General features: G+C 54.9%; 1 protein-coding gene across 4 annotated transcripts in view; it reads left to right on the forward strand.

The window, feature by feature from the left end:
• The window catches only part of RALGAPA1 (Ral GTPase activating protein catalytic subunit alpha 1), a 575362-nt gene that overhangs the window by 437453 nt on the left and 121930 nt on the right, over window positions 1–15979 (forward strand). For all 4 annotated transcript variants that reach the window (XM_078659361.1, XM_078659359.1, XM_078659360.1 and 1 more), the window contains 2 exons: window positions 6404–6562; window positions 12397–12524. In XM_078659361.1, coding sequence (XP_078515487.1) covers window positions 6404–6562; window positions 12397–12524 — 287 coding nt within the window. The remainder of the gene's footprint in view (window positions 1–6403; window positions 6563–12396; window positions 12525–15979) is intronic.

Below are 15979 nucleotides of genomic sequence, written 5' to 3' on the forward strand. Positions count from 1 at the left end.
ATGCTTGTTAGGTAGCCCTCACAGACTCCGCTATCCCAAGGCAGGTGGGCTGGGGCGGGCGCTTTCCTTCTCTTTGGTTGAACGGTGCCAGTGCTTGTTAGGTAGCCCTCACAGAGTCCACTATCCCAAGGCAGGTGGGCTGGGGCGGGAGCCTTCCCTCTCTGTGGTTGAACGGTGCCAATGCTTGTTAGGTAGCCCTCACAGAGTCCACTATCCCAAGGCAGGTGGGCTGGGGCGGGAGCCTTCCCTCTCTGTGGTTGAACGGTGCCAGTGCTTGTTAGGTAGCCCTCACAGACTCCACTATCCCAAGGCAGGTGGGCTGGGGCGGGCGCCTTCCCTCGCTTTGGTTGAACGGTGCCAGTGCTTGTTAGGTAGCCCTCACGCAGGCCACTATCCCAAGGCAGGTGGGTTGGGGCGGGAGCCTTCCCTCCCTTTGGTTGAACGGTGCCAATGCTTGTTGGGTAGCCCTCACAGAGTCCACTATCCCAAGGCAGGTGGGTTGGGGCGGGAGCCTTTCCTCTCTGTGGTTGAACGGTGCCAATGCTTGTTAGGTAGCCCTAACAGAGGCCACTGTCCCGAGGCAGGTGGGCTGGGGCGGGCGCTTTCCTTCTCTTTGGTTGAACAGTGCCAATGCTTGTTAGGTAGCCCTCACAGAGTCCACTATCCCAAGGCAGGTGGGCTGGGGTGGGAGCCTTCCCTCTCTTTGGTTGAACGGTGCCAATGCTTGTTAGGTAGCCCTCACAGAGTCCACTATCCCAAGGCAGGTGGGCTGCGGCGGGAGCCTTCCTTCTCTTTGGTTGAATGGTGCCAATGCTTGTTAGGTAGCCCTCACAGAGTCCACTATCCCAAGGCAGGTGGGCTGGGGCGGGATCCTTCCTTCTCCTTGGTTGAACGGTGCCAATGCTTGTTAGGTAGCCCTCACAGAGTCCACTATCCCAAGGCAGGTGGGCTGGGGCGGGAGCCTTCCCTCTCTTTGGTTGAACGGTGCCAATGCTTGTTAGGTAGCCCTCACAGATTCCACTATCCCAAGGCAGGTGGGCTGGGGCGGGATCCTTCCCTCTCTTTGGTTGAACGGTGCCAGTGCTTGTTAGGTAGCCCTCACAGAGTCCACTATCCCAAGGCAGGTGGGCTGGGGCGGGATCCTTCCCTCTCTTTGGTTGAACGGTGCCAATGCTTGTTAGGTAGCCCTCACAGATTCCACTATCCCAAGGCAGGTGGGCTGGGGCGGGATCCTTCCCTCTCTTTGGTTGAACGGTGCCAGTGCTTGTTAGGTAGCCCTCACAGAGTCCACTATCCCAAGGCAGGTGGGCTGGGGCGGGAGCCTTCCCTCTCTGTGGTTGAACGGTGCCAATGCTTGTTAGGTAGCCCTCACAGAGTCCACTATCCCAAGGCAGGTGGGCTGGGGCGGGAGCCTTCCCTCTCTTTGGTTGAACGGTGCCAGTGCTTGTTAGGTAGCCCTCACAGAGTCCACTATCCCAAGGCAGGTGGGCTGGGGCGGGATCCTTCCCTCTCTTTGGTTGAACGGTGCCAATGCTTGTTAGGTAGCCCTCACAGAACGGTGCCAGTGCTTGTTAGGTAGCCCTCAGAGTCCACTATCTCTAGGCAGGTGGGCTGGGGCGGGATCCTTCCCTCTCTTTGGTTGAACGGTGCCAGAGCTTGTTAGGTAGCCCTGACAGAGTCCACTTACAGCTCAGGCGCCACTGTCCCAACCCCCTGCTACACTTGTAGCTCATGCAGGCAGTCTCTTAACCCCATACCTCTCTTGTAGTTCAGGAGGGCGCTGTCCCAACCCCCTGCTTCAATTTCATCTCAGGCTACATTGTCCCAACCCCCTGCTTCACTTTCAGCTCAGGCGCCACTGTCCCAATCCCCTGCTTCACTTTCAGCTCAGGACGCACTGTCCCAACCCCCCTGCTTCACTTACAATTCAGGCGCTACTGTCCCAACCCCCTGCTTCATTTACAACTCAGGCACCACTGTCCCAACCCCTGCTTCACTTACAACTCAGGCTCCACTGTCCCAACCCCCTGCTTCACTTACAACTCAGGCGCCACTGTCCCAACCCCCTGCTTCACTTTCAGCTCAGGTGCCACTGTCCCAATCCCCTGCTTCACTTTCAGCTCAGGACGCACTGTCCCAACCCCCCTGCTTCACTTACAACTCAGGCGCCACTGTCCCAACCCCCTGCTTCACTTACAACTCAGGCGCCACTGTCCCAACCCCCTGCTTCACTTTCAGCTCAGGACGCACTGTCCCAACCCCCTGCTTCACTTTTAGCTCAGGCCGCACTGTCCCACCCCCCTGCTTCACTTGTAGCTCATGCAGGCAGTCTCTTAACCCCATACCTCTCTTGTAGTTCAGGAGGGCACTGTCCCAACCCCCCTGCTTCACTTACAGCTCAGGACGTACTGTCCCAACCCCCTTGCTTCACTTACAGCTCAGGCTACATTGTCCCAACCCCCTGCTTCACTTTCAGCTCAGGACGCACTGTCCCAACCCCCCTGCTTCACTTTCAGCTCAGGCTACATTGTCCCAACCCCCTGCTTCACTTACAGCTCAGGACGCACTGTCCCAACCCCCCTGCTTAACTTACAGCTCAGGACGCACTGTCCCAACCCCCCTGCTTCACTTACAGCTCAGGCGCCACTGTCCCAACCCCCCTGCTTCACTTTTAGCTCAGGCCGCTCTGTCCCACCCCCCTGCTTCACTTGTAGCTCATGCAAGCAGTCTCTTAACCCCCTACCTCTCTTGTAGTTCAGGAGGGTACTGTCCCAACCCCCACCTCTCTTGTAGCCTGGGCAGACAGTCTCCTAACCCCCTACCTCTCTTGCACCCTGCACGGACAGTCTCCTAATCTCCTACGTCTCTTGTCGCCTGGGCAGACAGTCAGCCAACCCCCTACCGCTCTTGTACCTTGTGCGGGCAGTCTCTCAACCCCCTACCTTTCTTGTACCCTCGCGGACAGTCTCCCAACCCCCTACCTCTCTTGTACCTTGTGCGGGCAGTCTCCCAACCGCCTACCTTTCTTGTACCCTGCGTGGACAGTCTCCCAACCCCCTACCTTTCTTGTACCCTGCGTGGACAGTCTCTCAACCCCCTACCTTTCTTGTACCTTATGCGGGAAGTCTCCCAACCCCCTACCTTTCTTGTACCCTGTGTGGACAGTCTCCCAACCCCCTACCTCTCTTGTACCTTGTGCGGGCAGTCTCCCAACCCCCTACCTTTCTTGTACCCTGCGTGGACAGTCTCCCAACCCCCTACTTTTCTTGTACCCTGCGTGGACAGTCTCCCAACCCCCTACCTCTCTTGTACCTTGTGCGGGCAGTCTCCCAACCCCCTACCTTTCTTGTACCCTGCGTGGACAGTCTCCCAACCCCCTACCTCTCTTGTACCCTGCCCGGACAGTCTCCCAACCCCCTACCTCTCTTGTACCCTGTGCAGACAGTCTCCCAACCCCCTACCTTTCTTGTACCTTGTGCGGGCAGTCTCTCAACCCCCTACCTCTCTTGTACCCTGCGTGGACAGTCTCCCAACCCCCTACCTTTCTTGTACCTTGTGCGGGCAGTCTCTCAACCCCCTACCTCTCTTGTACCCTGCGTGGACAGTCTCCCAACCCCCTACCTTTCTTGTACCCTGCGTGGACAGTCTCCCAACCCCCTACTTTTCTTGTACCCTGCGTGGACAGTCTCCCAACCCCCTACCTCTCTTGTACCTTGTGCGGGCAGTCTCCCAACCCCCTACCTTTCTTGTACCCTGCGTGGACAGTCTCCCAACCCCCTACCTCTCTTGTACCCTGCCCGGACAGTCTCCCAACCCCCTATCTCTCTTGTACCCTGCGCGGACAGTCTCCCAACCCCCTACCTTTCTTGTACCTTGTGCGGGCAGTCTCCCATCCCCCTACCTCTCTTGTATCTTGTGCGGGCAGGCGGGCAGTCTCCCAACCCCCTACCTTTCTTGTACCCTGCGTGGACAGTCTCCCAACCCCCTACTTTTCTTGTACCCTGCGTGGACAGTCTCCCAACCCCCTACCTCTCTTGTACCTTGTGCGGGCAGTCTCCCAACCCCCTACCTTTCTTTTACCCTGCGTGGACAGTCTCCCAAACCCCTACTTTTCTTGGACCCTGCGTGGACAGTCTCCCAACCCCCTACCTCTCTTGTACCTTGTGCGGGCAGTCTCCCAACCCCCTACCTTTCTTGTACCCTGCGTGGACAGTCTCCCAACCCCCTACCTCTCTTGTACCCTGCCCGGACAGTCTCCCAACCCCCTACCTCTCTTGTACCCTGCGCGGACAGTCTCCCAACCCCCTACCTTTCTTGTACCTTGTGCGGGCAGTCTCTCAACCCCCTACCTCTCTTGTACCCTGCGTGGACAGTCTCCCAACCCCCTACCTTTCTTGTACCTTGTGCGGGCAGTCTCTCAACCCCCTACCTCTCTTGTACCCTGCGTGGACAGTCTCCCAACCCCCTACTTTTCTTGTACCCTGCGTGGACAGTCTCCCAACCCCCTACTTTTCTTGTACCCTGCGTGGACAGTCTCCCAACCCCCTACCTCTCTTGTACCTTGTGCGGGCAGTCTCCCAACCCCCTACCTTTCTTGTACCCTGCGTGGACAGTCTCCCAACCCCCTACCTCTCTTGTACCCTGCCCGGACAGTCTCCCAACCCCCTACCTCTCTTGTACCCTGCGCGGACAGTCTCCCAACCCCCTACCTTTCTTGTACCTTGTGCGGGCAGTCTCCCATCCCCCTACCTCTCTTGTACCTTGTGCGGGCAGTCTCCCAACCCCCTACCTTTCTTGTACCCTGCGTGGACAGTCTCCCAACCCCCTACTTTTCTTGTACCCTGCGTGGACAGTCTCCCAACCCCCTACCTCTCTTGTACCTTGTGCGGGCAGTCTCCCAACCACCTACCTTTCTTGTACCCTGCGTGGACAGTCTCCCAACCCCCTACCTCTCTTGTACCCTGCCCGGACAGTCTCCCAACCCCCTACCTCTCTTGTACCCTGCGCGGACAGTCTCCCAACCCCCTACCTCTCTTGTACCCTGCGCGGACAGTCTCCCAACCCCCTACCTTTCTTGTACCTTGTGCGGGCAGTCTCTCAACCCCCTACCTCTCTTGTACCGTGCGTGGACAGTCTCCCAACCCCCTACCTTTCTTGTACCCTGCGCGGGCAGTCTCCCAACCCCCTACCTTTCTTGTACCCTGCATGGGCAGTCTCCCAACCCCCTACCTTTCTTGTACCCTGAGTGGACAGTCTCCCAACCCCTACCTTTCTTGTACCCTGTGCTGACAGTCTCCCAACCCCCTACCTTTCTTGTACCCTGTGCAGACAGTCTCCCAACCCCCTACCTCTCTTGTACCCTGCGTGGACAGTCTCCCAACCCCTTACCTCTCTTGTACCCTGCGTGGACAGTCTCCCAACCCCTTACCTCTCTTGTACCCTGCGTGGACAGTCTCCCAACCCCCTACCTCTCTTGCACCCTGCGTGGACAGTCTCCCAACCCCCTACCTCTCTTGCACCCTGCGTGGACAGTCTCCCAACCCCCTACCTTTCTTGTACCCTGCGTGGACAGTCACCCAACCCCCTACCTTTCTTGTACCCTGCGTGGACAGTCTCCCAACCCCCTACCTCTCTTGCACCCTGCGTGGACAGTCACCCAACCCCCTACCTTTCTTGTACCCTGCGTGGACAGTCTCCCAACCCCCTACCTCTCTTGCACCCTGCGTGGACAGTCACCCAACCCCCTACCTTTCTTGTACCCTGCGTGGACAGTCACCCAACCCCCTACCTTTCTTGTACCCTGCGTGGACAGTCTCCCAACCCCCTACCTCTCTTGCACCCTGCGTGGACAGTCACCCAACCCCCTACCTTTCTTGTACCCTGCGTGGACAGTCTCCCAACCCCCTACCTCTCTTGTACCCTGCCCGGACAGTCTCCCAACCCCCTACCTCTCTTGTACCCTGCGCGGACAGTCTCCCAACCCCCTACCTTTCTTGTACCTTGTGTGGGCAGTCTCCCAACCCCCTACCTTTCTTGTACCCTGCGTGGACAGTCTCTCAACCCCCTACCTTTCTTGTACCTACCTTGTGCGGGCAGTCTCCCAACACCCTACCTTTCTTGTACCTTGTGCGGGCAGTCTCCCAACCCCCTACCTCTCTTGTACCTTGTGCGGGCAGTCTCCCAACCCCCTACCTCTCTTGTACCCTGCGTGGACAGTCTCTCAACCCCCTACCTTTCTTGTACCCTGCGTGGACAGTCTCTCAACCCCCTACCTTTCTTGTACCCTGCGTGGACAGTCTCTCAACCCCCTACCTTTCTTGTACCTTGTGCGGGCAGTCTCCCAACACCCTGCCTTTCTTGCACCCTGCGTGGACAGTCTCCTAACTCCCTGCTTCTCTTGCAGCTGCGGCACCTGGGGAATGACGAGGTTCACATTGTGTGGTCGGAGCACAGCCGGGATTACCGACGAGGCATCATCCCCACCGAGTTCGGAGATGTGCTGATCGTGATCTACCCGATGAAGAACCACATGCTGAGCATCCAGATCCTGAGGAAGCCTGAGGTGAGTCCCTCCTATTCCAGTACAGCTGCCATGTTTGCAGATGTGGTCTCTGCTGCGGTGCAAGTCCACAGCATCTGTACGCAGCATCTGTCCGCAGCATCTGTACGCAGTGCAAGTCCACAGCATCTGTGCGCAGCGCAAGGGCACAGCCATCTGTGCGCAGCATCTGTCCGCAGCGCAAGGGCAGAGCTTCCAGGTCTGCAGCGGTGGCTTCCTGCTTGCACTAAGGTTTGCGTCTGTCTTCACTCAGTTGATTCCATGTGTAGTGTGTGGTTCTCAGTTGCACTCCAGAGGGGGTGCTCCTGGTTGAGGGGTGCAGGCTGCACTCCTCTCATCTCAGAGCAGATCTGACTGCACTGCTCCCCGTAGGGATGCGAGCCCCACAAATGCAGGACAAGTTGCAAGGCACCTCGTTTCAGTGCATTTTAACATTCTATATTCAATACTCCGGCCTTCATCCCCTTTTGTATCGCTTTGTTCGCCATAAGTGTGGCAGGGTATGCTCAGACGTGAGTCCCTTGCTCACTTCGCCACTGGATTCAAGCAAGCCTGGCTGAAGACGGCTGAAATGCCAGAAACCGGTCCCAGGATGCTTGTTTCCAGTCCAGGGAGGACCTGGCTTGGCAGTTCGGGCTGGACTGTTCCCATGAGGCACAGGGTCAGACTGATTTGCATATGGCCATGTCTGAACTGGGGTGGCAGAGTGGGCTATAGAACGGTGATGGATCAAACACAGATCAGTTGACTGGGGGTGAGTGCTTCCAATGTTTAACGCTCCGTCCATCATCCCCTTTGGTTTTGCTTTGTTCGACCTAAGTTGGCCGGGTATGCCCAGACGTGGGTCCCTTGCTCACTTTGCCTCTGGATTCAAGATAGCCTGATAAGTCATCCCCCCCACCCAGCGCCTTGAGACCCTCACCGGTGATTAGTGCGCTCTACAAATGTTTGATTGATTGATGTCACTACTAGAGTGAGTGAGGGCTATAAAAAGAAAAGGGTATCTTTCCCTTCCCACCCGTAACAACGGGTTGGCCACATATCAGATTCTCTCTACAATCCCTACTTGAGAGACTTACCCTCGCACACTAGGGAACCCCCACCCACCCCCCGTTTTTCCTCCACCACTGGAGGATTAAAGAGTTCCGAAGGGACACCCTTATTTATGATGAGTTGATGTATTGATTCCACTTGAGGTGCAGGTGTTGATGTATTGTTCTCAGCTTTGACATGCACCCATAGCCCTGTGACCCTAGTGGCCTCTTTCAGACATGCACCCAGAGCCCTGTGCCCCTAGTGGCCTCTTTCAGACATGCACCCAGAGCCCTGTGACCCTAGTGGCCTCTTTCAGACATGCACCCATACCCTGTGCCCCTAGTGGCCTCTTTCAGACATGCACCCATAGCTCTGTGCCCCTAGTGGCCTCTTTCAGACATGCACCCATACCCTGTGCCCCTAGTGGCCTCTTTCAGACATGCACCCATAGCTCTGTGACCCTAGTGGCCTCTTTCAGACATGCACCCAGAGCTCTGTGCCCCTAGTGGCCTCTTTCAGACATGCACCCATACCCTGTGCCCCTAGTGGCCTCTTTCAGACATGCACCCATAGCTCTGTGCCCCTAGTGGCCTCTTTCAGACATGCACCCATAGCCCCATAGCCCTGTGCCCCTAGTGGCCTCTTTCAGACATGCACCCATAGCCCTGTGCCCCTAGTGGCCTCTTTCAGACATGCACCCATAGCTCTGTGACCCTAGTGGCCTCTTTCAGACATGCACCCATACCCTGTGCCCCTAGTGGCCTCTTTCAGACATGCACCCAGAGCCCTGTGCCCCTAGTGGCCTCTTTCAGACATGCACCCAGAGCCCTGTGCCCCTAGTGGCCTCTTTCAGACATGCACCCATACCCTGTGCCCCTAGTGGCCTCTTTCAGACATGCACCCAGAGCCCTGTGACCCTAGTGGCCTCTTTCAGACATGCACCCATAGCCCTGTGCCCCTAGTGGCCTCTTTCAGACATGCACCCATAGCCCTGTGACCCTAGTGGCCTCTTTCAGACATGCACCCAGAGCTCTGTGCCCCTAGTGGCCTCTTTCAGACATGCACCCATACCCTGTGCCCCTAGTGGCCTCTTTCAGACATGCACCCATAGCTCTGTGCCCCTAGTGGCCTCTTTCAGACATGCACCCATAGCCCTGTGCCCCTAGTGGCCTCTTTCAGACATGCACCCATAGCCCTGTGCCCCTAGTGGCCTCTTTCAGACATGCACCCATAGCTCTGTGACTCAAGTGGCCTCTTTCAGACATGCACCCAGAGCCCTGTGACCCTAGTGGCCTCTTTCAGACATGCACCCATACCGTGCCCCTAGTGGCCTCTTTCAGACATGCACCCAGAGCCCTGTGCCCCTAGTGGCCTCTTTCAGACATGCACCCATAGCCCTGTGCCCCTAGTGGCCTCTTTCAGACATGCACCCATAGCTCTGTGACCCTAGTGGCCTCTTTCAGACATGCACCCATACCCTGTGCCCCTAGTGGCCTCTTTGAGACATGCACACAGAGCCCTGTGCCCCTAGTGGCCTCTTTCAGACATGCACCCATACCCTGTGCCCCTAGTGGCCTCTTTCAGACATGCACCCATAGCCCTGTGCCCCTAGTGGCCTCTTTCAGACATGCACCCATACCCTGTGCCCCTAGTGGCCTCTTTCAGACATGCACCCAGAGCCCTGTGCCCCTAGTGGCCTCTTTCAGACATGCACCCATACCCTGTGCCCCCCTGTGCCCCTAGTGGCCTCTTTCAGACATGCACCCATAGCCCTGTGCCCCTAGTGGCCTCTTTCAGACATGCACCCATACCCTGTGCCCCTAGTGGCCTCTTTGAGACATGCACCCATAGCCCAGTGCCCCTAGTGGCCTCTTTCAGACATGCACCCAGAGCCCTGTGCCCCTAGTGGCCTCTTTCAGACATGCACCCAGAGCCCTGTGCCCCTAGTGGCCTCTTTCAGACATGCACCCAGAGCCCTGTGCCCCTAGTGGCCTCTTTCAGACATGCACCCATAGCCCAGTGCCCCTAGTGGCCTCTTTCAGACATGCACCCAGAGCCCTGTGACCCTAGTGGCCTCTTTCAGACATGCACCCATACCGTGCCCCTAGTGGCCTCTTTCAGACATGCACCCAGAGCCCTGTGACCCTAGTGGCCTCTTTCAGACATGCACCCATAGCCCAGTGCCCCTAGTGGCCTCTTTCAGACATGCACCCAGAGCCCTGTGCCCCTAGTGGCCTCTTTCAGACATGCACCCATAGCCCGGTGTACCCTAGTGGCCTCTTTCAGACATGCACCCAGAGCCCTGTGCCCCTAGTGGCCTCTTTCAGACATGCACCCATAGCCCAGTGCCCCTAGTGGCCTCTTTCAGACATGCACCCATAGCTCTGTGACCCTAGCGGCCTCTTTCAGACATGCACCCATAGCCCAGTGCCCCTAGTGGCCTCTTTCAGACATGCACCCAGAGCCCTGTGACCCTAGTGGCCTCCTTCAGACATGCACCCATACCCTGTGCCCCTAGTGGCCTCTTTCAGACATGCACTCAGAGCCCTGTGACCCTAGTGGCCTCTTTCAGACATGCACCCATAGCCCAGTGCCCCTAGTGGCCTCTTTCAGACATGCACCCAGAGCCCTGTGACCCTAGTGGCCTCCTTCAGACATGCACCCATACCCTGTGCCCCTAGTGGCCTCTTTCAGACATGCACTCAGAGCCCTGTGACCCTAGTGGCCTCTTTCAGACATGCACCCATAGCCCAGTGCCCCTAGTGCTCTCTTTCAGACATGCACCCAGAGCCCTGTGACCCTAGTGGCCTCTTTCAGACATGCACCCAGAGCCCTGTGCCCCTAGTGGCCTCTTTCAGACATGCACCCAGAGCCTGTGCCCCTAGTGGCCTCTTTCAGACATGCACCCAGAGCCCTGTGACCCTAGTGGCCTCTTTCAGACATGCACCCATAGCCCAGTGCCCCTAGTGGCCTCTTTCAGACATGCACTCATAGCTCTGTGACCCTAGTGGCCTCTTTCAGACGTGCACACATGGCTCTGTGACCCTAGTGGCCTCTTTCAGACATGCACCCATAGCCCAGTGTACCCTAGTGGCCTCTTTCAGACATGCACCCATAGCCCTGTGCCCCTAGCGGCCTCTTTCAGACATGCACCCATAGCCCAGTGCCCCTAGTGGCCTCTTTCAGACATGCACCCATAGCCCTGTGCCCCTAGTGGCCTCTTTCAGACATGCACCCAGAGCCCTGTGCCCCTAGTGGCCTCTTTCAGACATGCACTCATAGCTCTGTGACCCTAGTGGCCTCTTTCAGACATGCACCCAGAGCCCTGTGCCCCTAGTGGCCTCTTTCAGACATGCACCCATAGCTCTGTGACCCTAGCGGCCTCTTTCAGACATGCACCCATAGCTCTGTGCCCCTAGTGGCCTCTTTCAGATATGCACCCAGAGCCCTGTGCCCCTAGTGGCCTCTTTCAGACATGCACCCAGAGCCCTGTGCCCCTAGTGGCCTCTTTCAGACATGCACGCATAGCCCTGTGCCCCTAGTGGCCTCTTTCAGACATGCACCCATACCCTGTGCCCCTAGTGGCCTCTTTCAGACATGCACTCAGAGCCCTGTGACCCTAGTGGCCTCTTTCAGACATGCACCCATAGCCCAGTGCCCCTAGTGGCCTCTTTCAGACATGCACCCATAGCCCGGTGTACCCGAGTGCTCTCTTTCAGACATGCACCCATAGTTCTGTGACTCAAGTGGCCTCTTTCAGACATGCACCCATAGCTCTGTGCCCCTAGTGGCCTCTTTCAGACATGCACCCATAGCCCTGTGCCCCTAGTCGCCTCTTTCAGACATGCACCCATTGCCCAGTGCCCCTAGTGGCCTCTTTTAGACATGCACTCATAGCTCTGTGACCCTAGTGGCCTCTTTCAGACATGCACCCAGAGCCCTGTGCCCCTAGTGGCCTCTTTCAGACATGCACCCAGAGCCCTGTGACCCTAGTGGCCTCTTTCAGACATGCACCCATAGCCCAGTGCCCCTAGTGGCCTCTTTCAGACATGCACCCATAGCCCGGTGTACCCTAGTGGCCTCTTTCAGACATGCACCCAGAGCCCTGTGCCCCTAGTGGCCTCTTTCAGACATGCACCCATAGCCCGGTGTACCCCTAGTGGCCTCTTTCAGACATGCACTCATAGCCCAGTCCCCCTAGTGGCCTCTTTCAGACATGCACTCATAGCTCTGTGACCCTAGTGGCCTCTTTCAGACATGCACCCAGAGCCCTCTGCCCCTAGTGGCCTCTTTCAGACATGCACCCAGAGCCCTGTGCCCCTAGTGGCCTCTTTCAGACGTGCACACATAGCTCTGTGACCCTAGTGGCCTCTTTCAGACATGCACCCATACCCTGTGCCCCTAGTGGCCTCTTTCAGACATGCACCCATACCCTGTGACCCCTAGTGGCCATTTTCAGACATGCACCCGTAGCCCTGTGACCCTAGTGGCCTCTTTGAGGCATGCATCCGTAGCCCTGTGACCCTAGTGGCCTCTTTCAGACATGCACCCATACCCTGTGCCCCTAGTGGCCTCTTTCAGACATGCACCCATACCCTGTGCCCCTAGTGGCCTCTTTCAGACATGCACCCAGAGCCCTGTGACCCTAGTGGCCTCTTTCAGACATGCACCCATAGCTCTGTGACCCTAGTGGCCTCTTTCAGACGTGCACACATGGCTCTGTGACCCTAGTGGCCTCTTTCAGACATGCACCCATACCCTGTGTACCCTAGTGGCATATTTCCTTACTCGTCCTGCTGCAGGTTCCTTTCTTTGGACCCCTCTTCGACGGTGCCATTGTGAATGAGCGGATACTTCCGGGATTGGTCCGCGCCACCGCCATCAATGCGAGCCGAGCCCTGAAGTCTCTGATTCCGCTCTACCAGAACTTGTATCCTTCAAAGTGGTGTCATCTCCTGGCCTCCCCATCTGATGGGGGAGAGGTGGGGGGGAGGGGGGGGAAAGAAACAGCAGGGTCATCACAGCAGGAGCACAGGTACAGCATCACGCTAAGTTAAAAAAAAATATTCAGCCTTGTTCTTGTTGCACAAGTATGTGTAAGTGAGTTATTTGTATAGAAGTGCGTGCCTCTGAATTGTGTTACTGTGTGTATCAGTGAGTTATCTGTATAGATGTGTGTGCCTCTGATTGCATGACTGTGTGTGTGTGTGTCAGTGAGTTATTTGTATAGATGCAAGTGCTTCTGAATTGTGTGTTGTGTGAATGTCAGTGAGTTTTTTGTACATGTGTGCATACTCTCTGATTGTTTGACTGTGTGTATTAGTGTGAGTTCTTTGTATATGTGTGCGTACTCTAGTTGCATGAGTGTGTGTATCTGTGTGTCAGGTTATGTTAAAAAAAATTATAAAGCACAGCATGTAGCCGAGGGTGTCTTGGCGCTAGGTAAAAAGCATATGTGACAAAGGCGGAGATTACTGGTTGAAAAGCCAAGTTTTAAGAAGCTTTCTAAACATCAGAAGATCGGGACGAGAAGCGCCCGATCTAATGGTCATTGGCAGGAGAATCCACTGTTTGGTTGCTCCGGCAAGAAAGCTGCTTCCATCCCATTTGTTTTTTAGGTCTCGCCTAGGAGGGGACTTCATGGAATCTATCAGCTTTTTTTGCCAAAAACATGCACGTTTTGCATTGCTTTCCATTGCAACGCGTGCACGTTTAAGGTTTCCCTTGCGGGAGCGAGCGGTACCATCTGTTAGCAATTATCACGCTCACTCCCGCAAGGTAAACGCTGCATGTCCCTGCTCTCGGCCGCACTTCCCCCACCCCTCCAACGTGTTTACCTGAGCGTCAGTTAACCCGCGGGCTACACCGAGAGTGAGACGCATTTGTACTTGTTCTTTTACTGATTGCCATAAAAATGCAAGAAGCACCTCAGTAGTAAGTAAAGTAAAACTTGTTTTAGGTTATAATAAACGTCTTGTCTGGTCAGGGTTAGTTAGCGCTTAGTAAACTTCAACACCTCGTCAGGAGTTGTAAGCGCTATATAAATACAATTATAAAATGTGCTAAGGTGCGGTACCTCCTTTCTTCCGTCGTGTTTTGTTGTCCATTTTCTCTTTCATCTGTGGTGCGGCTGCCCCAAGAATTCGGAAGTGTGAAGTTTGCCCACGCAGAATAATGAGTTTGTATTTGCAAGCCTGATGGGGGTGTGCGGTATGGTGTGCCCAGAAGCAGTCCTGCGTGGGTAGCGCTGGACAGGTCTGCCTAATCTGCCGTGCCGGGCCGTGTTTCGCCCAGATTCTCTCCTGTTTGGCCATGGCGGCTCTGCCGGGATTGGAGCAGTCGGCTGTGACTGTGCTAAAGAGGGCGGTGGAGTTGGATGGTGGCTCCAAGTTCCAAGAGGCCCTGATTTGCTATCAGGAGGGCATAGACCACCTCACCTCATTCAGGTGATGAAAGGTGAGATGGTGTTCTGGAGAGTTGCTGCCAAGTTTTCAGTGTGCTTAGTTCCTTCAGGGCATTTATATTTGACGTTGTCTTGTTTTGTGTGTAAATTTTAAGTTATGCATTTGGCTCCATTAGCGACGTCCTTAGGCCAGCATTTTGAGGGGCTTTTTTTTTATGTGGTGCTTATAACTGTAGTTTTTCCATTTCTTATGTGTGGCAATTCCGTGGTTACAATGTCCTTATGAGTGACATTCTACTGCCCCAATGTATGACACCTCGAGTGACAGTTTCTTGTGACTAAATGAGTAACAAAAACCATTTAAAAAGTACATTTCCGAAATTTGAGCAATGAAAACTGTTACAAAACCCCTGAAATGGACGTTCTATACTGTAACCATTCTTAGCACAGCAAGTGTGCTTTAGTTGCCAGCTGTCTTTTTGCTTTAGCTGCTGGCGTTATGATGCCTCTTTCCGAGTCCTCAGGCTGCTTTTTGCGCTTTTAAAGTGCGCACTAAACTAGACAGCAACCCACCTTTGAATCGTTTACGAACACCAGAGGCACAGACTACAAGTAGTTTTTGTCAGTCAAAGAGAAACGGTGAAATCAGTGCTGGGGTTTCTGGGTAAGAGAAGCTGGCGACACGAAGTAACGACTTAGCTGGGTCAAGATAGGCCATCGCTATCGCAACCAGACTCCTCGAACTGGGCCTGGCACCTATTGCCCGGGCGCAGCACTTCACTGCACTGCACTGCTGGGTATACTGCCATGCCCAAACACCTGCCTGCAGAGCCTCACTATGCAGTAAGAGCTAGGCTATGCATGGCATCAGCATTTTTGTGCAGTTATGATGACACTAGCACTAACATGCATTCGTCTAACTCCTGATGCGTGGTACTTGGTAGTGCTGGGACCTCACTGGTTATTAACGCTACATCATGACTACACGGAGCATCGATTGCTGGCCTTCTCCTCGCTTGTATCATAGACGTCTCATACCTGCCAGTGCTCTGGTGGAACATTATATATTTTTAACTCTCCTAAAAATGTGTTTACCTATTTCTGCTCAAAACATCCTTGACTTCAATGCAAGTTTTATTTGGAAATGTAACCCCACTGATCTTTTAACAAAATCTTTCACTTTCACCAGGGGTTGGCATGTATGCCTTCAGTGTAATATGTGGTTTTCAATATATCCACCAGTACCCATTAAACAGAGCAACTGAATATATGAAACGTCTTTATTGCGAATCAAAGTACCAGCTTTTTTTTACATTGTATCCAGTCGTGGTATCAAAGCAGTGTGCTGCCAGAGTTTCTGTTGAGACTTCTGTTCTCCAATGGTGCACACATCTAACTGATCCAATTTTTCAAATACTTCTTCATGCCCTGCCAATACTCTCTTGCCAGAGCTGTTAGACCCTTGCACTTTTGAGGACATGTGTCATGTGAAAATACTGCATTTACCCTTTTGGAAATAATCCTGTGCCCATGCTATGAGATTTTCAGGCGGTCTGGTAGCGTGGCCATGTCCCTGGGAGACGTGTGTCGTGTGAAAACACTGCATCTTTCCCTTATGGGAATAGTCCAGTTTCCGATGCTGTGAGTTTGTCAGGGGGTCTCTCAGTTCAACCAGGGCCAAACAGGAACTACTTGCCCTCAACTCTGGGGATTGGCGTTGTTTGCCTCTGCAAACAGGGCCAGGTGCAAACCGTTCGGCACTTGACTATCAGGGTAACCAGGGAGAGCGGTCACAAACTTCACAGGTAGGTAATGTTGAGGTGCTCAGGGTCAGAGCTTATGCCAGGGATTATCTTTTCAGAAAATACTTTAATCGCTCAATACAACACGCTACTGATAGTAAGCAGGACAGTGTCTCTGGGATGTACTTTGGCGGGTGCTAGACCCACCCTACTCCCGCTCAGTCACCACTGACGCCAGGC

This window comes from Lissotriton helveticus, chromosome 9 (genome assembly GCF_964261635.1).
Source record: "Lissotriton helveticus chromosome 9, aLisHel1.1, whole genome shotgun sequence".
Classification (NCBI taxonomy): Eukaryota; Metazoa; Chordata; class Amphibia; order Caudata; family Salamandridae; genus Lissotriton; species Lissotriton helveticus.